The 21,810-nt window shown below is 49.0% G+C and overlaps 1 protein-coding gene across 6 annotated transcripts in view; it reads left to right on the plus strand.

The window, feature by feature from the left end:
• The window catches only part of DISC1 (DISC1 scaffold protein), a 370,404-nt gene that overhangs the window by 48,347 nt on the left and 300,247 nt on the right, over positions 1-21,810 (plus strand). For all 6 annotated transcript variants that reach the window (XM_082718906.1, XM_082718904.1, XM_082718905.1 and 3 more), the window contains exons 2-3: positions 5,219-6,225; positions 14,229-14,298. In XM_082718906.1, the coding sequence (XP_082575032.1) occupies positions 5,219-6,225; positions 14,229-14,298 (1,077 nt within the window). The remainder of the gene's footprint in view (positions 1-5,218; positions 6,226-14,228; positions 14,299-21,810) is intronic.

Raw genomic sequence — 21,810 nt, forward strand, 5'->3', positions numbered from 1 at the left:
AAGTAAGTAGGGGGTCAGGAGTGGTGTGGATCATTCTTAGAGACTTGGGACCTGCACCATCAGGACAAGGCAGCCGATGGGGAAGGGCGTTGGAAGCCGAAGGATGGGAAGGATTTGTCTGGAAGAAGAAGGTTAGAGGCAGGCAGACAGGATATTTGCTGGTTAACATGGGTTTCCCTTAATTTTCTCTATAAGTTAGATGAGCACGTGTTTCTGGGCACCTTATCTGGACTGCGTGTAGAGGTCTTTTGTCATTTGGGTCTATTCTAAGCTCTTGTCTTTCACTCCCCTTGCTGTCCCGGAGCTCACTGGGCTGGATGGCGGTGGAGGTGGGGATCCTACATAACCCGGACCGGGAGGTCTGCTCTCCTCTCCCTAGAGTCTGTTCCGGAGCTGGAGGCTGTAGGGGATGGAGGAGGCTGCGTGAGGCAAGCCTCCCTCCTCAGCCTCTCCAGGGTCAGATGGGCAGAATGAAACCATCTCTGAGTTTTATAAGGAGCAGAAGGCACAGCTGGTTTCCTGGTCAGCTCTCAAATCTCTAAAACTCGCCATGTACTTCCTGCCCACTCAACCCTGAGGGTAGGCGTCAGTCAGGAAGGAAATTTGCCCTCTGAGGTCGGAATGCATCATAACCCTTAACTGCAGGGCGTGACGGCAGGTTGGGGTTTGGACCAATCTAAGAGGTAGGATTTCAGGCAGGAGAGATAGTGATAATTGATTTCTGGTCAGAAGGGCTATTGTAAGTTTCCTTAAAAAATAAAAAATTTAAAAAAATTGATAAAGGGAGATTTGGGGTATAGGGACCTGGGAGTCTTTCTAGAGATTTCTGAGCTGCCATCTGCCCAATATGAGTTTCTTCTATTCCTTCTAGCTCATTCCAGAAGTGCCATCCAGATCCAGCTGTCAGTTCTGTCCCTCCTGAGGGTTAGGATTAATAGTGTGTGATTGCCTCTGCCCCTTGGGCCACCTTCTAGGAAGGCCCACGCCAGGGGATGGGACGTGTGAGGGGTCTGGTGGGTGCAGGAGCTGGGCCGTCCACACAGCTGACCCTTCTTTCTCGTCCCACATTTGGCGAACATATTTCTCATGCCTGGTCTTCTTGGCTTGTTGCTCAGCAGCACTGTGGCCCAAGGACATCTTACCAGAAGCCCAGTAGGAACATTGGTTCTCTTTGTGGTTGGGACCTTGATGTCAGAGACACCCTCAGGTAGTGAAACCCCTGAGGGAAAGGGTAGGGCAGAGTCCTTCAGATCACATAGCATGGTGACCCAATTTGACCTTTTTCAAGATTTAAAAAAAAATCTTCATTGGGGTTGTTAGGTCCGTTATTAAACAAAACGAAACTGAGACAAAGTGAAAGTTATTTAAAGCTTTATTTTCTGATAAGTATTAGAAGTTAGACCGATAGGCCAGGGGGATGAGAGTGAGACAAGGTGAAAGTTATGCAAAGCTCTATTCTTTGCTTAGCATTAGAAGTCAGACTGACCAGCCAGGGCTGTTTCTGAAGAGAGCTACCACGCCCAGCTTACAAGCTCAAGAATTGACTGACTGACTGGTCAGGGCTGCCTCCAAAGAGAGTGACCCCTCCCAGTCTCACAGACTAACTTTTATAGAGCAAAAGCCTGGCCACACATAGGTGGCCAATGAGATTGTAACATTGCATAGTCATGTTAGGTCATACGCAGGTGGCCACTTGAATTACAGTTTACCCTATAGTAGCTGTTTGAACTAACCTATCACTCTGGTCAGAATTGGTGCCCAAGTTTGGCGCCCAAAAGGCGGGGTTTACATTCTTCAGTGGTTAGGGAGACAGTATCTGTACTTTTTACTGATTGGATGTCTCCACCTGGCCTGACTCATCCTTGTATTCTGGGCTCTGTTATTAGGAACTGAACGACCATATTTTACTGGTTTCTCAGACTTGCTTCTAAGTAAGTTTCTCTGGGCAGGGGCGCAGGGTCAGTTTAAGTTTTACTGCACAAACAACACAGTGGCTTTTAACCAAGATGGAGTTGCTCTGGCTAAATAGGTCCTTACAGTATAAGTACATATAACATAAAATTTACCCTCTTAACCATTTTTAAGGATACAATTCAATGTCATTAAGTATATCCACATTATTATACAACTATTACCCCCATCCATTTCCAGCACTTTTTCAGCTTCTGAAACTGAAACTTTGTCCACATTAAACATCAACTACCCCATCCCTGCCCATCACCAGTCTACTTTCTGGCTCTATGCATTTGCCTCTTCTAGATACCTTATATAAATGTATTCATGTTTATAAATACAATATTTGCCCTTTTCTGGCTGGCTTGTTTCATTTAGCATGATGTCCTCAGTGTTCATCCAAGTTGTGGCCTGGGTTAGAATTTCTTTCCTTTTTAAGGCTGAATAATGTTCCGTTGTATGACTTTACCATTTTTTGTTTATCCATTCACCCACTGACCAACATGTGGGTTGCTTGTACCGTTGACTGTTGTGAATCACGCTGCTGTGATTGTGTACGGATGCACAATTATCTCAAAGAGATATTTTTTCTGCTTTCAATAGCTCTGGGTATACAATAAGAAGTAGAATTATTGAACCATGTAATAATTCTCTTTTTAGCTTTTTGAGGAACTACTATACTCTCTTCAGCTACTCTGAATACCCATCAAGAAATGCACACTAGTTTCAATTTTTCTGCATTCTAATCCACACTTGTTATTTTCTGTTTAAAAAATTTGATTTCAATGTCTTAATTTTTTTTTAAAGTTTTTATTTAAATTCCAGTTAGTGGGGCATCTGGGTGGCTCAGTAGGTTAAGCCTCTGCCTTCTCCTCAGGTCATGATCTCAGGGTCCTAGGATTGAGCCCCACATCGGGCTCTCTTCTCAGCAGGGAGCCTGCTTCCCCCTCTTTCTCTGCCTGCCTCTCTGACTACTTGTGATCTCTGTCTGTCAAATGAATAAATAAAATCTTAAAAAAAAAAGTTGCAGTTAGTTCACATATAATGTAATATCAGTTCCTGGTATACAAACTTTCATACAACACTTCCAGCCCAGTGCTCATCACAAGTGCACTCCTCAATCACTGCTGGGTTTTTTTTTTTTGATAGTAACTGTCTAAATGTGTGGTCCAATTTGGACTATTAACTAAGTAGTTAATTCCTTCTGTACATTTTTAATCCTGTCCTTTTCTACTGATTCCAGCTTTGCATGGCCTCTGTCATTAAGAAATAAGACAAATCAATCTTCTGACTTCCTGTCATTTCAAGTTATCATCCTCAGGGATACACTTGGAGGCCAAGGGTACGGGAAGAGCATGTGTTTTGGAATCGATAGGCCTTGGTTCATCCATCCGTCCCTCACCCATCCATGCATCCATTCATACATCATTTATCAAGCCACTTAGGGGCACAGGAGGGTATTATGCTGGTTTATTGTCCTGAAATGAGCTTGGGTGAACTATGAGCTTACCAAAACAGGCTTTGGTAAGCTACCATCTGGGAGTTTTGGGCAAACTGAAACCTTCTGAGCTTTAGTTTTATTATTTGTGAAGTGGAAATGGTAGCAAGCGCCTAGGGTTGTATATTATATACCTCCCTCCCTTTCTTTACCCCGACTTCCTCTCCCACCCCTGATAGCCCTTACTTTCACTCCTCCCTCCACTGCCAGCTTCTGGAATTCTATGTACATGGGTGGTATTAACCCTTTCCTGGCACCGGGCAGTCGGCACGCCCGGCTGGCAAGAGAAGGCCACTGTGTGAACCTGTCTTGGGCTCTTTTGTCCTTAGATGCTCAAATTCTGGGAACGGGTGGCTCATGGGTCACTGCTCATTCCCCAGGATTACCATGGACACCCATTCTGAAGACTGCTGTGTGCCATGATCATAACACAGGAGGCCCCCAAACACGAAGTGCTTTCCACTTACTGTGACAAAGATCCTGGGCCCCTTCATGTTCTGGGGATACAGCGGGATGTGTGGTCCTGGCATGAAGCTTTGTTCCACTCCTCACCAGAGCCTGTAGCGTACCTGTGGCCACGTTCAGTGCTGCCTGGTCTTCCTTGCACGCTTTGCATTTCATCTGATTCGTGGTGTGGCAGAGTGCACCTGTGAGAGCGCTGTGTGGGCCAGGAGAGTCAGGAGCCTTGGTCACTCAGTTTCCCTGAGCCTCAGTTTTCTTAACTGTAGAAGGAAACTTACAATTCCTGGTCTGGGCGATTCCCATGATTTTGGCAGCGAGCACGTGAAATGAGCATAGGTTATGCACATATTCTTAGTAACGATGTGCTGTGACACAGAGAAATAAGAACTCACACCTTCGGCACACAGATCATGAGTGCCAGGCACTGTTCTAGGCTGTCTATGCACCATGACTCATTTGGTTCAATGTACACAACCACACTGGGTGAGAGGTACTGGTCATGTCTCCATTTTCCCGATCAGCACATTGAGGCACAGAGAGGTCAGGTAACGTGTGGAAGGTCACAGTCAGCCATGGGGCAGCCAGGGCTTGAACCTGGCCGTGAGGTGCCAGACCCTGCTCTCAGCCGCTGTACAAGCCTGCCCGAGGGCTATCGGCATTTTTTGTTGTTTCTATTCCTGTTGCGTAGCTGGGAGGGGGACACAGCCCCTGGTTTATAGAGCACATCAGACAGGGCCTGCTGTGGGCTGCTGTGTGAGAGGAGTTGATGGATATAAGCTGTGCTCCAGCCAGCCCTCCAGGCTCTGGACGTGAGTGGGGGACATGGATAGCTCGGATAATGGAAACTCGCATATTGTCCAGTAAGTCGCTGGAATGAGTGATTGGCTCTCGTTTGGATGAGGATGCGGGCCTTTGCCTTCCAGTCACTCGCTCTCCAGGCCCAGTCTGGGAGATGCATGCTGATGTGCCCAGGAGCCCCACCGGCGAGATGCCAGAGGGTGCCGAAGGGGTCACTGAGGCCGTGTCTCCGACGGGCCTGGGACGTGTTGGCGTAACTCAGCCCCGTGGCTGCTGTGCTGAGCAGAGGAGCAGAGACGCTGAGCTGCTGCTACGTGTTCGAGGCCAACACTGGGACAGGACCGTCCGGATCTCCATGCTGTGTTGGCCCCATGACGCCTGAGCTGGCCTCTGTCTCTGACAGATGCACAGAGCAGTGGCCTCTAGTCCAGGATGCTCTCCAGATGCAGTTCCTCGGAGCTGCTGAGCAACGCGCGCTTACGGTGCTGTGTTCTCTCTTCCTCCCAGGTGGCCGGGATTGCTTACCACCTGCGGCGTCCTTGCGGCGGCGGCGGCTGGCGCGGAGGCCGGGCTACATGAGAAGCACAGCGGGGCCCCGGATTGGGTTCCTCTACCCAGCAGCGGCCACTGCACTCCGTGCCCAGGGAGGGGCGTGCGGTGAGGAGTCCCACCAGTCTGAGTCCAGGGCCGGACAGGGTAGCCTTGATCCTGGAGGCCAGTGGCGAGGCCCCTCGGTGGGGAGCCCTGTTCCTAGGAGCACAGCAGCCTCAGCTCCGACCCCTGTGGGATACGGGGGCCTGGCAAGGACGCCTGCGAGAAGACCCTCAGGGCTCTTTGGGATTCAGTTCCAAGTTGGCACCACACTGCCTGCCAGGCCGGCCAGGTCGTGTGGCCCTGGGGACGCAGGGTGGCAGGGCGAGCTCCCGTCCATGGACAGTTCTGAGGCCCCCGGCGCTGGCTGGGATGCTGGTGGCGGTGAAAGAGCAAAAGACACCTGGACAAAAGGCCGTCTGTTCCCAGAGGAGGTGAATGGTGACAGCTGCGGCCTCGGGAGTGACCCCAGGGTCCCCTCAGCCCCGGGCAGCTCTCAGGACACCTTTACCTCAAGCTTTAGCTTCATACGGCTCTCTCTTGGCTCTGCGGGGGAGCGTGGAGAAGCGGAAGGCTGCCCGCCCTCCAGAGAGGCCGAGGCCCCTTGTCAGAGCCCCAAGGACATGGAAGCCAAGGCTGCCAGCCTGGACAGGCCCCACGAACACCCTCGACTTCTCTCTTCCCACTTCTATCTCAAGACTACTCAGCGCCTGGCAGACTCTGCCCAGACTGCAGGGGGCAGCCACAGGCTGGAGAGGGAGATGCCGACTTTGTTGGACGTGGACACCGTCTCCTGCTTCTCCCCGGGCCCCTCCGGGTCTGAGGGCAGCAGCTTGGGGGACGCTCAGCGCTGGGAGACGCTGGTCCGGAGGTGTGAGCCCGTGCTGCTGGACTGCCTGCTGAGCGACCAGAGGCGGCTGGAGGTCGGTGTCCCCAGCCTCCGGGGCCCTGATTATCACGGGCTCAGATCCGCTTCGGGCAGAGGGCAGGAAACGAGTTCGGGGAGGGCCACCGACTTCCCCCTGGAAGCTGAAGCAGCTCCTTTTGTAGCTGCAGCAAAAACATGTCCCTGCGCCTCTGTTTCTTCTCGCGCAGGGTGAATGCAGATCTGTCCCCGTTCTCCTCTTCTCTGTCACTTCAATGCTCAGATTTGCTCTCCCTCCGGCCGCAGGCTCCTCTGCGGTTCTTGCCCTAAGTGACGTGTGGTTAGCTCTGCCCAGCTCTGCTCTGCAACAGGAAACTGGGGGTCAGGGGAGCTGGCGCTGGCTGGTGTGTGGTTGAGGGGTGTGAAGTTGGTGATGCCCCCATTGGGGGTGATGCTGAGTTTCATTTGCATTTACCCCTTGTCTGTCATCCCGCTCAGGGGACACTGCCTGACACAGCCAGGAGACTTTGTTCCTGGTCGTTCCATTTCTTGGGCTCTCAGTTTCCTTACTTATTATTATTATTATTTTTTAAAGATTTTATTTATTTAGTTGATAGAGAGCACAAGTCAGCAGAGAGGCAGGCAGGGAGAGAGGAGGAAGCAGGCTCCCCGCTGAGTAGAGAGCCTGACGCGGGGCTCAATCCAAGGACCCTGAGATCATGACCTGAGCCAAAGGCCCCTGAACCACCCAGGAGCCCCTCAGTTTTCTTACTTAGATGGAAGCCTTGCTTGGGATTGTTCTGTGGCTGCAGTGAGAAGTTAGGATGTAAACATACATGTAAACCCGGCGTCGTGAGGGTGCTGTCCACCCAGTTACCTGAGAGATGGGTATAACTATGAGTAGGCAGTGTTGTTCTACCCGCACAAAGTTCCCAGAGAAACCCAGGAAGAGGTGGTCCACTGACCCCATTGGGCGGTTTGGCTCATCCTACGGAAAGGCTGTGTTTTCCTTCTGGGGTGTGTGCATGTGATGTGTGTGTACGTGTATAAGTGTGCATGTGTGTGTTTGTGTGCATACAGTTGTACAAGTGCATAAGGAAGTAGAACACCCACTCATCAGGCACTTGGTGGAAGTACCTGAAAATGTGAAGGTCATGTTCATTCCCAGCAGTTGGGCTCATTTATTTTCTGTTCTTTACACATGGTCTCATGTTCCTGGCCCTGGCCCTGTTCTCCCTGTTTCAGCCCTTGTGAACCTCAGCCCAGCTATGTGATTTCTCTCTCACGATCTCCTTGTAGCTCTCCGTTCCCAGGTGATGCACAGAAACCTGGAATTCGATGTGAACAGCTGATATCATTGTCTTCCCCGCTAAACCTGTTCTTTTTTTTAAGATTTTATTTATTTGACAGAGAAAGAGACACAGTGAGAGAGGGAACACAAGCAGGGGAGGAGGGAGGGAGAAACAGGCTTCCCACCAAGCAGGGAGCCCAATGTGGGGCTCGATCTCGGGACCCTGGGATCATGACCTGAGCCGAAGGCAGACCCTTAACGACTGAGCCACGCAGGCGCCCCCCGACCAAACCTGTTCTAAAGGACCCTGGTCTTCATACCCATTTGTTGATTTTAATTAATAGCATCCATTTAGTTCTTTAGAGAAAGTGCAGGTGTCTTCAACACCTCCCCCATCCTCACTCCCAACATCTGGTCGGCCCTCCTAGTCCAGCAGCTAACCTGCCTCTCGTGGCCACGGCCTCTGCCCTGGTTCAAACACTGGTTGTTTTTAACCTGGGTTTTGTAAGAGATTCTCTGCTTATTTACCTTCCTCAGTGTCTCTCTTCTCCAGTTCGTCCCCTGAATGACCAGCAGAGTTGTCTTTCAGAATGCCAGTGGGATGGTGTTACTCCTCGGCTTGAAACCTTTTGCTCTTCTCGGGATGGTATCCAAGTTCCTTATCCTGATAATTGAGATTTTCCCAACCCGCTCCAGCCTGCCCTAGTGCCTTACTCCTGCTGGCTCAGCCATCTGGTGCTGCTTCCTGTACCTGCAGACGCCAGGGAAAGCTGTGCCTTGGGCATTTGCTTACAGTTCTCCCTCTGCCTAGAACGACCTTCCTACACGTTTCCACCTGCCAAGCTCCTGTAATCCCTCTGGTATGGGTCTGAAGCCACTTCCTTGTTAGACGTCTCCTGCCCCCTCTGGTCCAGATGAATCCCTCCTTCCATGTTGCTCTCGTAGCGCTCTGGACATGGCCCATGGTAGCATTCGTCACATGTAATAATCATTTGTTTGTGGGCCCAAGTTCTGTACTTGACCATGAGCTCTATAACGAGAGGTCACATCTCTTAGATGGTTTTGGATGCCTGATGTCTCGCATCCATCCTGGCCCTCTGCTGTTGCTTGATCATTTTTGTTTTTAGTGCAATGATGCATCTTATGAAGAGGGACCCCAGATCTCTAGTTGACAGCTTTCTTGGACTGGCGGGCTAAGGCAAAAGAAGAGAGTCAGAGACACAGATAGGCAAAGCGTGAAGGGGTTCTCGTCACCAATCCTAACATCGGAGAGGTGTTTGTCCGCACCAGCAATTTCTCCAGTGCTGGCTGGCTGTCCCGTAACTCAAGGCAGTTTTGACCCCATCTCTCCAGAGATAGATCAACTCCCACAGTGGAGGGACTCAGCCCCCCAAGACTGCTTGCCTGCAGGTCCCAGTCTGTGCTTCTGACCCACTGGCTCTAGATCAGAGGTGCCAACAGAAACCTTCTCCTTGGGTTCGATTAATTTGTTACAATGACTCACAGAACTCAGAGAAACATTTTGCTTAACAGATTACACAAGGACTCACAGAACTCAGAGAAACATTTTGCTTAACAGATTACACCTTTATTACAAAAGGATATAACTGAGGAACAGCCAATGGAAGAGATGCATGGGGCAAGATGTGTACCAACCTGGTCCTTTGGGTTTTTATAGAGGTTTTATTACATAGGCAAGGCTGATTAAATCATTGGCCATTTGGGATTGATTCAACCTCCAGCCCCTGTATCCTCCCTGGAGGTCGGGGGATGGGGTTGTAAGTTTCTTGTCCTCTAATCACGTGGTTGGTTCCCCTGGCAACCAGCCCTCATCCTTAGGTGTCTTCCAAGACTCGCCTTATTAACATAACAAAAGACCCCTTTCTTGCCCTCTTCACAGGAAATTTCTAGGGTTTTAGGCTCTCTGTGTCAGAAATGAACAAAGACCAAATACATATTTCTTATTATGAATTGCAAGGTCCCAGGCACTAAGTAGAGTGTTGTGTCATCCTTTTCCAACTGTAAATACCAGTATTCAGCACTTCATTTCCAAGATCTCTTTTAAAAAAATCTTGACCACAGATCTGTATTTCTCCATGTCAAAAATTCAAGTTTTGACGCATGTGAAGCAAAAGTAGAACGCCGTTCTAATGACCAGCGGCTCTCCCTCCCAAACAGCCAAATAGGAACTACCTTGGCAGTGATCTGTCTGCAGTCCCCATGATTCTGTTCCTTGGGTTGCCTTCTACCTCCTCCTACCTGCAGGGAACTCACAGCCTCCTGAGAATCTCGTTGTTTAACAAACTGGAGTCTGTGAACCCCCAATCAGTTGCGTCTCTTGGGGTCCAGTCACGCCTCGGGCTCCCCTTGCCAGCCCCCCCCAGCCACCAGGTCATCACAGGGCCTGAAGTTCAGCATTCCAGGGGCTCTGGCTGGAGAAAGCCACCCTGCCTTACCTTTTGGGTTTCCGGATCTTTAGTTTTAAGAAATATAACCAACCCTAGATATCTCTTCCTTTCACCTTTATCACCCAGATGCAGCTTTTAAAAGAACTGATTGGTCAGAGCCCACCAGAGAGCGGTGCTCCTTGCGGAAGAAGGGTGAAGTGGCCGCCGGTTCACCCTGGGCATTCTGGAAGCAGTCAGCTCTGCTGCCTGTGTGTGTGCGTGTGTGCTGGGGTGTGTGTGCGTGTGCCTGTGATCCCACGACGTCCTGCAGTCTGGCAGGTTTGTGGGACTGTCCGGGTGCTAGCCTGGCATTTTCCTCTCCCGACTGAGTGACCTTAGGTGATTTGCTTAATCATTTTGTGCGTCAAGACGCTGTTGTTAGAAGGTGGAGATAAACCATGGTACCCACCTCATTAGAGTCTCATTAGAGTCTCATGAGGATGAAATGTCTCAGCACTTGCCGGGAGCTTCAGACGGGGTCTGGCACTGAGCAAGTGCCTGAAATGTTGGTCATTATTATCACCAGAGAACGAGCTCAGAATAAGTGAATTTGGGCCAAAATCACCAAATTCGCCCTTCTCCCTAGGGTTCAAATTAAACTCATATCCTGTCTCAAGTAATAGGATCTGGACACCATTTATCTATAGTTTAAGTATCTTTGTTTATGGTAAACTAACACCGGGACAGCAGAAAACACGATGCTATTTTCGATGATTCGAATGTCTGTTGTGTAGAAGAAGAATCAGCTTTATTCAGTGATGTAGGAGAGTTGGGAGGGACTCTGTCCGGGGCATAGGATTTATAGGAAGGCAGATTTTGTTTCAATAGGAATGAGAGATTAGGAAGAAACACCATAAATTTTATTGGTGGGAAAGAATCCCAGAATCACATACCCATCTCTGAATGAGAAATAGGAAACGCTTGTTTCCCCTGGAAGCAATGGTTTAGTGTTTGCTAACTGAGCATTTCCAGTGACTTTCTAGAACACAACTGCCATGAATGAGAATCAGCAGAAAGGGTATTTTATGCTCTTTAGAAATAGCCACCCAGGGACATTGCCGGGGACTGCATGGGATTGAGACAGTTGTGATGGAAGGAAATGCTAACTGGGTATGCAGAGGAGGGAAGCGGGGAGAATCTTGTAAGTGAGCCCCACTTCGGCTTGTGGAACCTGCAGGAGAAGGAGAGAAATTGCCTGCCTCACACGGTTGTGTCACTGGATAGGTCATGACCATCAGTGGCTCTGTTTCCAGCACAGATAGACATTCAAACATCTGGGGTATCACTTCAGTGACCTAGAGGGATCATTGGATGAGGGGGAGAAGGTGGGGTGGCTGTTGGCTCTGCATGAAGTTTTCTGTGGCCTTCTTTCCTGTAGTTCTTCTGCTTCAGCTCGAGTAAGCTCCAGTGTGATGATGGTAATAGCAATGACCCACCCATACAGACTTTCTTCTGTCCCTAATATGTATAGCTAGGTTCCTGGTACAGTTTGCACCTGTAATATGGAGCAACCTCAAGGATAAAGGGGCTAATATAAACATTCATTCTTTCAGAAAGTATTTATGCACTACTTGTGCCTGGCTTTAGAGATTGTATTAGAAGAGGTAACAGACAGGGGGCCTGATGGCTCAGTTGGTTAAGCGACTGTCTTCTGCTCAGGTGATCCTGGAGTCCCGGGATCGAGTCCCGCATGGGGCTCCCAGCTCCGTGGGGAGTCTGCTTCTCCCTCTGACCTTCTCCCCTCTCATGCTTTCTCTCACTCTCTCTCTCAAATAAATAAATAAAATAAAAAAGATTAAAAAATAAATTAAAAAAAAAAGAAGAGGTAACAGACAGTGACATATCACAGCCTTTAAAGGACATGGTTGTGTTTCTGTCTTTTATCTTTCTTTTTTTCCCCCTAAGATATTATTTGTTTATAGAGAGAGAGAGAGAGCGCACAAACAGGGAGAGCGGCAGCCTCCCCGCTGAGCAGACAGCCTGATGTGGGACTCGATTCTAGGACTCTGGGGTCATGACCTGAGCTGAAGGCAGCCGCTTAACCAACTGAGCCACACAGGCGCACACAAGGTCTTGTTTCTTGCTGAATGCTTCGAGTCCCATGGATGTGGTTGGGAGATCTGCTCCACAGGGTCACTCAGGAGCCCTGCCTACAGCATCAGAGCAAACGGCCCCTCGGTCAAGGGGACAAGGAGGAAAACAGTAAGGGATCCTACAAGAGCAATGAAATGCTCAGTGCAGAAGTGACCGCTAACTCTTACTCCCTAACCCTAACCCCATGACCCACAGCAAGGTGGGGAGGGAAGTGTCATCCTTCTGTGTGCCCAGAGCAGTGGGGAGCCAAGTAAGGGTGCACCCTGCCATTTTCTAAACAAGTAGAATAGAGTTCTTGCCCTCAAGAGACTCAAGTGTGAATGGAGTGCACAAAAATAACAAAATAAAACAATAGCTGTAACATGGCGTTGCAAGTACTACAATTTCTTACAATTATGTTTTTCTAGCAGCTCAGTCCCAAACCCCAGCATCATGCTGACTTTCTCACCCCCACCTACAGTCTATGAGCAGATCCTGTTGGTTCTACCTTCAACGCCATTTTCAGAATGTGCCCAGGATCGGATTGCCTTCTCACCGTCTTCACTGTGCCCAGGATCATCTGGGCTATGGTCACCTCTGTCCTGGGTGATTTCCATGTCCTCCCCTGCCATCTGACTTCTGCCCTTGGCCACAGTGGTCAGAATGGAGCTGCTTGGACCTCAATCAGATCATGAACTCTTGTGCTCAAAACCCTCTGACTGCCCACTGTCACCCACAGAGTAACGAGAACTTTTCAGTCCTCTTCATGTGTTTTCATGATGCATTCCTCATCACCTTTCTGACCTCATCATCTACAATCCCCCCTTTAATCAAACCTCCCCAGACCCTGTGGCCTCCTGCTTTTACTTGGCAACAACAGCAACGCCTCTGCCCGAGCCTCTGCACTGACTCTTCTCTTGTTGAAACGTTTTCTCCAGGAGCCTCAGGGTTCTCCCTCAAATCTTTCCTCAGATGTCAGTGAGATCTTATTTAAAACCACAGCCCTACCCCCTACCAGCACTCCCGATGCCCCTTACTGGGCTCTGTGGTTTTTCTTCTTAACACTGATCACTCTCGGGTTGCTTGGGTAGCTCAGTTGTTAAGTGTCTGCCTTTGGCTCGGGTCATGATCCGGGGGTCCTGAGATCAGGCCTTGCTTCGGGCTCCCTGCCCTGCAGGAAGCCTGCTTCTCCCTCTCCCCACCCCCTCCGCTTGTGCTCCCTCCCTCGTTGTGTCTCTCTCTGTCAAATAAATAAATCAGGAAAATCTTAAAAACAACAACAACAACAACAACGAAACTGATAACTTTCTAAGGTTCCATAAAATGTACTTATTATATTAATTTTTGTCTTCCTACTCAAGAATGTCATCAAGAGAGAGTGCTAAGAATTTTGTGCTGTATCCTCAACACCTCAGACGGTGCCTGACACCGAGGAGACGCTCAGTAAATATTTGCTAAATGGGTCACGTGAATAGGAGCACGCACAGGTCACACGGCAGTACAGAGGAAGGATATTTCACACAGACTTGAGGGGATGGCCCCTGAGCTGGGTGTTGAAGGATGTGGGGGTGTCAGGCAGAAGATGGGAGGAAGCTGTGTTTCCGAGAGAAAGTCCACATCCATTCATGGATAGGCCAAGAATCTATCTTCAGAAAATCTCGGGCCTCCTGTCGAGAAGGAAAATAATTAAAAATGAGTACTGGCAACTCTTCTACAGACAGTGAGATCGTTATGTCCATATGTGAGTTAAATAGGGTGGTGCCCTTTTCTAGAAGGGTTTTGTGAGGTTCTTCTTGCCAATCTCACCCAGCTGGCTGACACCCTGCCGCGTTTAAGTTCACGCTCTTCTTTTGGCTTCTCTTCTAGTCTTAGTGTGTTTTTCTTCATAATTTAATGTGGTTTTTGGGAAGGGAGACCATTTGGTCAGGTCAGGAAGTTTGCGTTCTTTTTATTATAAATTTTTTTTTCATGCAGATAAGGGTACAATGTGATGTTTTTGTTTAAAATAACTTTCTAGCTCTTTTTGTGGATTTTATGCTCAAATTACACTTTCTCTTTATATAACTTTTTTTTGAGAAACTAATGCATCTGGCATTGGAAAAATGTACATTTGTGGTTCTTTTTTTAAAGGAGAATAAAGAACTTCAGTTTCAAAATCATTTCTAAATGTTTTTAGCTTAAAAAAAAATAAGTTTGCTTGAATGCTATCCTAATTTGGCTTTCATTTTCTTCCCCTTCAAACCGACATAGGTAAAATCCCTAAGAATAAAGCTTCAGAAACTTCAAGAAAAGGCAGTTGAGGATGATGATTATGATAAGGGTGAGTTTTATTTTGCTTACTGATTATTTCCTCTTTTCCCTGCAATGTTCCATTTCTGTTTTACCCTCATTCGTGTCTATTTTCTACACCCCAAATGAGTTGTGTGCTCTGTTCCTCTGGTCACCTCCACTTGATAACAGTGAACTGTTTAACAGCTCCGTTATTTTGTGGATTTCAAAGCACTTTATGAACATGAATTGTTTGGGTTATGCACTTGTTGATTACCCAGAAATACTCCAAGATTTTGCACAATGAAAGCTGCATTAACTTACCACCTTCCTGCCTAACGTGTGACATATCTATCATTTATTCATTCATCGAAAATTATTTGTTGTCTGCCTCCTATGTGCTGGGCAGGGTGGCAGACAAGGACCGACATGGCAGCTGAGTGCACACAGGGCAGACGGGGTCAAAGGAAATCTTGCAGGTATGGTTGGCCTGGGAGGAGTCTTCGGGACTTCGGATGCTGATTGTCACATGTCACACCCATTTCTACTAGATGTGGGGAAGAGAGAGGGTTTAAAACAACTTCCAGCTTCCCCCACACACGAATGAACTTGATAGATAGTCCTGGTGATAACGAGGTTTAGCACACTCAGAATGGGTCTGGAAATAGGATGTAGACTTAAGGATTCTTCTGGAAGCTGGTTAGCCTTGAGGCTCACGTCTTCAACCTTACTCAACTGTATTTTCTTATTCCCAGTGAATACTCAGGCTGTTGGCACTGGGCTCTACAGGAGTGGGGTGAATTCCAGAAGGAGGTTGCAAATCCTCTTCTAGAAACTCCCGGAGCTGGTGCTGTGTAGTGTTGTGATTTCCCTGACCACTGAGGTGATGTGGGGGTTAAAGCATGACCGGGTGGGGTGGGGAGAAGGGGAGGAGTTTGGAAATGGAGGTGGAACTCTCAGCTCTCCCATTCTCTCTGTGCACTGGGTGACGGCTGAGGCCTGTGAGAGAGGAGGCGAGTCTGAGGCAAGGGGTGCTCCGTGAAGGGGCACAGCTGTAGCAGAGAGCAAATGAGCGATGCCGACTTTTGTCTGGGAAGCATGACCGAGCCTAGGTCTGAGGTTCCCCGTCGCTGGCCAGATTAATTTTCTCTGGCTTGGTCCTTTAACACATGCGAGCTGAAGACACAGGTGGAAAATCAGGCCCTCTTTTTTTGATCCGGGCCTGGGGAACTTTCTGGACTTGGTTTTTTCAGTGAACTTCATTGAACAAGGGCCTCACTTCTTTAGTCTTTTCTCCAGATATCTCTGAGACACACAAGAGAACAAGGTTGGATAAGATACTCCCTGTCAGGGAAGCCGAAGGAAGCAAGACACCTTTATTTAGTGTTTCTGTCTGAGTTCCTTTCTCTTGTTTCTGTGTCAGGCATGAGAATGTCTCCTGGTTGAGAAGCTCGGGGCAGGCCGTGCAGGGTGTTTCTCAAGCTCCCAGTGGTCGGGAGATGTGCTGGGCTGTGAGAAAACACCGACACAGGGCTTTACTCCCCGGAGACCTGGCCAGCTGAATCCTGGCTCGGCGGGGCAGATGGGGGTGAGGAGCCCATCCCGGGCTCTGCCCCTCCTGACCACCCAGAGCCACCCGGAGCCTGTGGAGGGGACAAGCACCCTGGGGGGCACTTAGCACAGAGTCTGTTTAAACTCCCAAACCTGCAAGCCCGGTTCAGGATGTTGAGAGGTAAAGGTTCTGGTGAAATGTGCGGAGGGCCTGGCCTGTAGGAGGCAGGTGGGCAGTCAGCATTTTGTGATGGACAGGAAGGTGCTTGCTCCTGAGTGGTACCTACCGCTAACGTGGTGAACGCATATTCTGACCATGTAGGTCTGGGCTGGGGCGAGACTCTCCGTTTCCAGTAAGATCCTGAAGGACGCTCCTGCAGCTGTCTGGAGAACGGCCCTTGGAGTGCTGGGGGGATACAAGGCAGACACAGGCCATCTTATTTACTTGGGTTTTTTTCAAAGATTTCATTTATTTATGTGTGTGTGTGCGCGTGTGCGCGTGCGCACACACACGCACACACACACACATTTATTTATTTAGCATGAATGAAAGGAAGGTCAGAGGGAGATGGAGAGAGAGAATCTGAAGCAGACTCCCCGCTGAGCATGGAGCCTGACGTGGGGCTCGATGTCCCGACCCTGAGATCATGACCTGAGCCAAAAGCAGGAGTCTGATGCTTAACTGACTGAGCCACCCAGGTGCCCGGACACAAGGCCATTTTAAAAGACACACCGAGCACTGTCCTTAGGATTTTCTTCTCAGGGAGTTTCTGACCAGGGAGGGGCAGTCGCGCAGAACAGAATAGTGGTAGTAAAGTTACACATAACACGTCCCTTAGAATATATAGAAGAAAGTTCCAAAAGAGGAGAAACTACTTTTTTTTTTTTTTTAAAGATTTTATTTATTTATTTGAGAGAGAGGGCACAAGCAGGGAGGAGGGGTAGAAGGAGAGGGAGAAACAGGCTCCCTGCTCAGCGGGGCTCCAACAATCCCAGGACCCCAGGATCATGAGCTGAGGTGAAGGCAGACGCTTCCCTGACTGAGCCACCCCGGCTCCCCTGGAGGAGCTGCTTCTGCGGGAGATGGAGTGGGTAGGACGGAAGCCCCGTGGAGGAGGGGGTAATGGACCTGGGCCTCTGAGGGCAGGGAGATGCATCTAGAAGGGCACCTAAGAGAACGCGGAGAGGTGTGAAAGCCACCGTCCCATTGCGTGCTTGTCTCGACACGGATGCGGCGTTGGTCGTCGTCTGAAATGGATCCCTACAGGGCCCAGTATGGGGACCGGCCCACTGCAGCTGGTCCCTGAATTTTCGTGAACCGCTAGCCACATCATTAGGGAGGCTTGGTCCATGTCGAGGTAGAGCGCTCATTGTAATGCGGCGTGTCGAAACAGGATTTGGGTACCATTTCCTCCGCCCCTTGGTTTACCAAGGGTTACTAGTGACTGCTTCAAGGACAGGGACTTTCTCTATCCCAGCCCTCACGGTCTCCGGGTGGACTCACTTCTGCATCGGTGCTCGCAGCAGCTGTGGGGCCATGCTCTGTCTCGGGGAAGGCGGCTGCTAGAGCCCACGAGCTTTGCCACAACAATTTGGAGGGCTCTCCCTTGGTTTTGTTACTTTTCCCTTTTTCTTTCTAGTTTCACGCATAAAAACGACTTTGTGTTCCCGACAAAGGAGCAATTGGCACAGAATAGAAAGTTCCAGGTTTTATCTCATCAACGTGCTGGCAAATTTACTTGCTAATGCCTTGTGGGGAAACCTCAGGGCTCTAATTACATCTCCCCCTCGCCTGGGAAGTAAAGTTAATAATTCCTTATATTCTCGCACAGAGCTGGGAGAGCTTGGCAGGAAAAGAGTAATAGCATTTGGTGCTGGCTTCGAGTTTTTCTGCGGAGGCTCAAAATGCTGGTTTCATCCCGTTAGTACTTGTCCCGTGTCTGTGGTCAGCTGAGGGGCAGTGGTGGGATCTCAAGTCCTGCAGCAGGAGAAGCTGCCATCCAGAAATGGAAGATGGGGGGTCAGGGTCTGTGACGGGAGGGTGAGAAGGACAGCGTGGGCAATGATGTCCAGTGTGGTTGCTGTTCCCCTGTTCCTGCACTGGCCTGTGGCCTAGAACGTCCCCCCCGCCTATGACCATGGCCACAGCTCACTTCTGAAGCAAATGGAGTGATGTTATGGGGAAGAAGGAGGACAGTTTCAGGAATTCACCATTTCAATGACAGCTGGCTTTCCCCTGTTGGTTGAGGATTTCTTTCTCGGTGCAAAACGTGGCCAGCCCTGAATTGGTTGCTTTATCCTTTGTCTTAAGCAATATCCATCACGACAAAACGTGAGTATGACGTGGGACATTGGAAGGAGGAATGATGATGGCAGAAGCCAAGCATAAAACCAGTCTAGAGACTGACTAGCTCTTGCCTAAGTTGCCATAATCTTCATTTTTCTCTCTTTAGTGAGATTGGTCTGTCCACAATTACTCTTTGGTGAGCGTGTGCAAGTCATCCAAGCTGACAGCCCTGTCTTTCTGAGGGGACCCTACTCTCTATCTCCTTTAGGGTTTGGTGTCTGAGTGGCTTCCTGGAGTCACAGGGTTAGAGCCAGAAGTTTTGCTTTTGCTTCCTTTTCTCATAGCGGTGGATGTGACAGAGCCCTTGCAGAATGGGAGCTGAGGGCACCTGGGTGGCTGAGATGGCTGGGCATCTGCCTTTGGCTCAGGTCGTATTCTCAAGGTCTTGGGATCAAGTCCCACGTTGGGCTCTGTGCTCACTGGGGAGTCTGTTTCTCCCTCTCCCTGTCCTGTTCCCCCTGCTGGAGCTCTCTAGCTCTCTCTGTCAAATGAATGCATAAAATCTTAAAAAAAAAAAGAAAAAGGGAACCAGGTGCCATTTGGGGTCCACAGAGCAGAAATGCCAGTCTTGGCAGCCTGTAATGTTTTGTGTTCCTACTGAAAACATAGGCAGCAGTTGGTGTCTGCTCAGAGACACATGACTGGTCGTTGAGATATTTATGGAGAAAACAGCTACACTGGGACTCCTGAGTGGCTCAGTCTGATAAGCATCTGCCTTCGGCTCAGGTCATGATCCCAGGGTCCTGGGATTGAGTCCTGCATTGGGCTCCTTGCTCATCAGGGAGTCTGCTTTTCTCTATGCCTGCTGTTCCCCCTGCTTGTGCTCTCTCTCTGTCTCTCCCTTTCTCTGACAAATAAATAAATAAAATCTTAAGATAAAAAGAGCCGCACTGAGCACAGATATGAATGGTGGTGCATTCCTCCCACTCATACACTTCCTTTTCTCCCTGCACTGCAGGGTTTGGAAACATCACACTGCGTCCTGCTATCTACCGGGGTCTCCCTTCCTGTTCCCAGGGGTGCTTGCAGTTAGTACCAGGGGAAAAAAGCTAAGGCAACGCAACCAAGTGAAGTATGTGGCAGTTGCCATGCGTTCTTTCTCTAGGGGAGGTTTGTGTGTGGTGTGTATGTTAATGTTGCACTGTTGCACATCTGTTCCCTGCTGGGTACTTGCCCAAACATCGGGATCACATTCTAGGATCACTGTGGGAGGAGCTAGTACTGCCCCAGTTTCTCTGGCAAGGCCACAGAAGCTGGTTGGAGGGTACCAGCTGTGTGCTCTGGCCGCCCATCTGCTTTGCCTCCCGTCCCCGCTGGGTCTACAAACATGTTATATCCCCATGTGGAAAATGGAGCTTTGGAGTTGTAGGCACCAAACCTAGCTAGGGAGTGTCTGGACTCTGGAAATTCTTCTTTACAGGACACCCAGGGAAGGGACCCAGGAGGGCTCCACACTGGGATGCACCAGGAAGACTTTCCGCGATTTTATCTAAAGCCATAGGCTATTAGGAAATTCGCACTTGGAGTATCTCAATGTTAACCTTCAATGTTATTCTCACAAGAGCAAAAGCTTGTGTGTCTGCTTCCTCTTATTTTAAGTAAAAACTTAAAAATCAAGACGTGAGCTATCCATGAAAACAAACACCGTAGAAAGAGAACGTGGACCAACACCATGTACATCACTCAGCTGCATTGTCTTAGCTTCTTTTCCTGTTTACAGGAGAGTTTGATTCTGTAAGTGAAGGTCCAAGAGCTCAGCCAATGCTGGCTTTCAGGTCATTGTTCATATTTGCAATTCGTGTATTGGCATTTTTCATGCGTGTACTACATCCTATGACACCTACTTCGGATGTGAGCTTTATGCACAGAGTCCGCTGGCTGATTTGCATACAACAAACTTCCCTTTCATTGGTAGCCCAGAATGTGATTTTCAGTGTGACAACTTTTCTCCGTGGTGTTCCGGCTGGGTGCACACTCGACACACTCCTCCCTCGCGGTGTCAAGGTATGGGATGTATTAGACCTTTCAGAACTTTGGAGGTGGAAGCACAGGGGACTGGGTGTCCTCTGTCAGTGGCCGCATCACAGTGCGTTCCCCACATTGATGGGCCTCTGCCTTGCCTTTCCTGGCTCCGAAGAAGTCAGTCCTACAGGGATTATGTGGAGTGTAATTGCCACACTCCATGTGTGTACAATAATGTAGCACATTATTCACAATGAAATCTGATGGCCAAGCCTAGACATATTGCCCAACACAAAACACCGGGACAAACAAAAATACCTTTTTTTCTCTATCCCCTTCCCCTAATTAGGTACTTAGCTGGAGCTTGGACATACTTTCCTGCTGGCTGAGCTGTAGCACATTTTTAATGAGTGTTAGCAGGTGGTTGTGCAAATAATGGATGTAGCATCTTTCTAGGAGACTCTACTGGTGACACAGTTTCTCAAGCTGTAGGGTCTGGTGAATGGAGCAGGAAGTTGGGCAGGAGTCCCGCTTAGAAGACTGATATTGAAGCGGCTCCCACAGGTTTTCTGTGCTCCTGAAACCCTCCTCCAATGGCTGAGAGGCCAGCTGGGATCCCAGGAGAGCAAGTTCACTGGGGGGGATGTTCCTTCTGGGCCCGAGGAACTCAGCTGCTCTCGAGGTAGCCATACAGGACAAAGCAGTGACTGAGATTGTCTGGGGCTGGCTTGATGGGATACAGTGATCACCTTTTCTGTGAAGGCACGTAGGACTTCAGAAATGTCAACAATTTCATTTCATTTATCAAACATTTTTGAGGATTGCTTCCCCTCGTTCTACAGACAGAGAAATGGATAACAGAACTGGAAGGGGCGTGCCTGGGATCGGGGACAAAAGCCTAAATGTGACTGAATTTTCCCACCACAGTCATTTTAGGACCCAAGTGGCTCAGTTTTTGGTACAGATTGTTGATTTCCCCTTAATGGGAGATGCAGAGTGTTAGTCACTCAGGCTATTATAACAAAGTATGGCAGACTGGTGGCTTGAAAAATAAAAATTTATTTTCTCATACTTCTGGGAAGGGGCAGTCCAAGATCAAGGTGTCGGCAGGGTTGGCCCCTCCTCCTTTTTCTTCTTCTTCTTCTTCTTTTTTTTTTTTTTTTTTAAGATTTTATTTACTTATTTGACAGAGAGAGATCACAAGCAGGCAGAGAGGCAGGCAGAAAGAGAGCAGGAAGAAGGCTCCCCGCTGAGCAGAGAGCCTGATGCGGGGCTCGATCACAGGATCCTGGGAAGCTTAACCCACTGAGCCACCCAGGCACCCCTAGGGTTGGCTCCTTCTGAGGCCTCTCTCATTGCCTTGTAGATAGCCATCTTCTCTCTGTATCTTCAAATACAGAGATGACTCTCTGTATGTCTGTGTCCTAATCCCCTCTTCTTAGAAGGACACAAGTCATTTTGGCTTAGGGCCCACCCCAATGACTTCATGTTAATTTAATAACTCTTTAAAGACTCTATCTCCAAGTATAGTCACTTTATGAGGTACTGGGGGTTAGGACTTCAACATGGGAATTTTGAGGGGACACAATTCAGCCTATAATAAGAGCCTAATGGACTCAGGGAAGAACTAAATACTAATGACATCCAGGTGTTTCTGTAAAAGTTTGAATAATGTGATTTGACTATTCTGTTGTCACATGCAGA

This window comes from Mustela nivalis (genome assembly GCF_964662115.1).
Source record: "Mustela nivalis genome assembly, chromosome: 2".
Classification (NCBI taxonomy): domain Eukaryota; kingdom Metazoa; phylum Chordata; class Mammalia; order Carnivora; family Mustelidae; genus Mustela; species Mustela nivalis.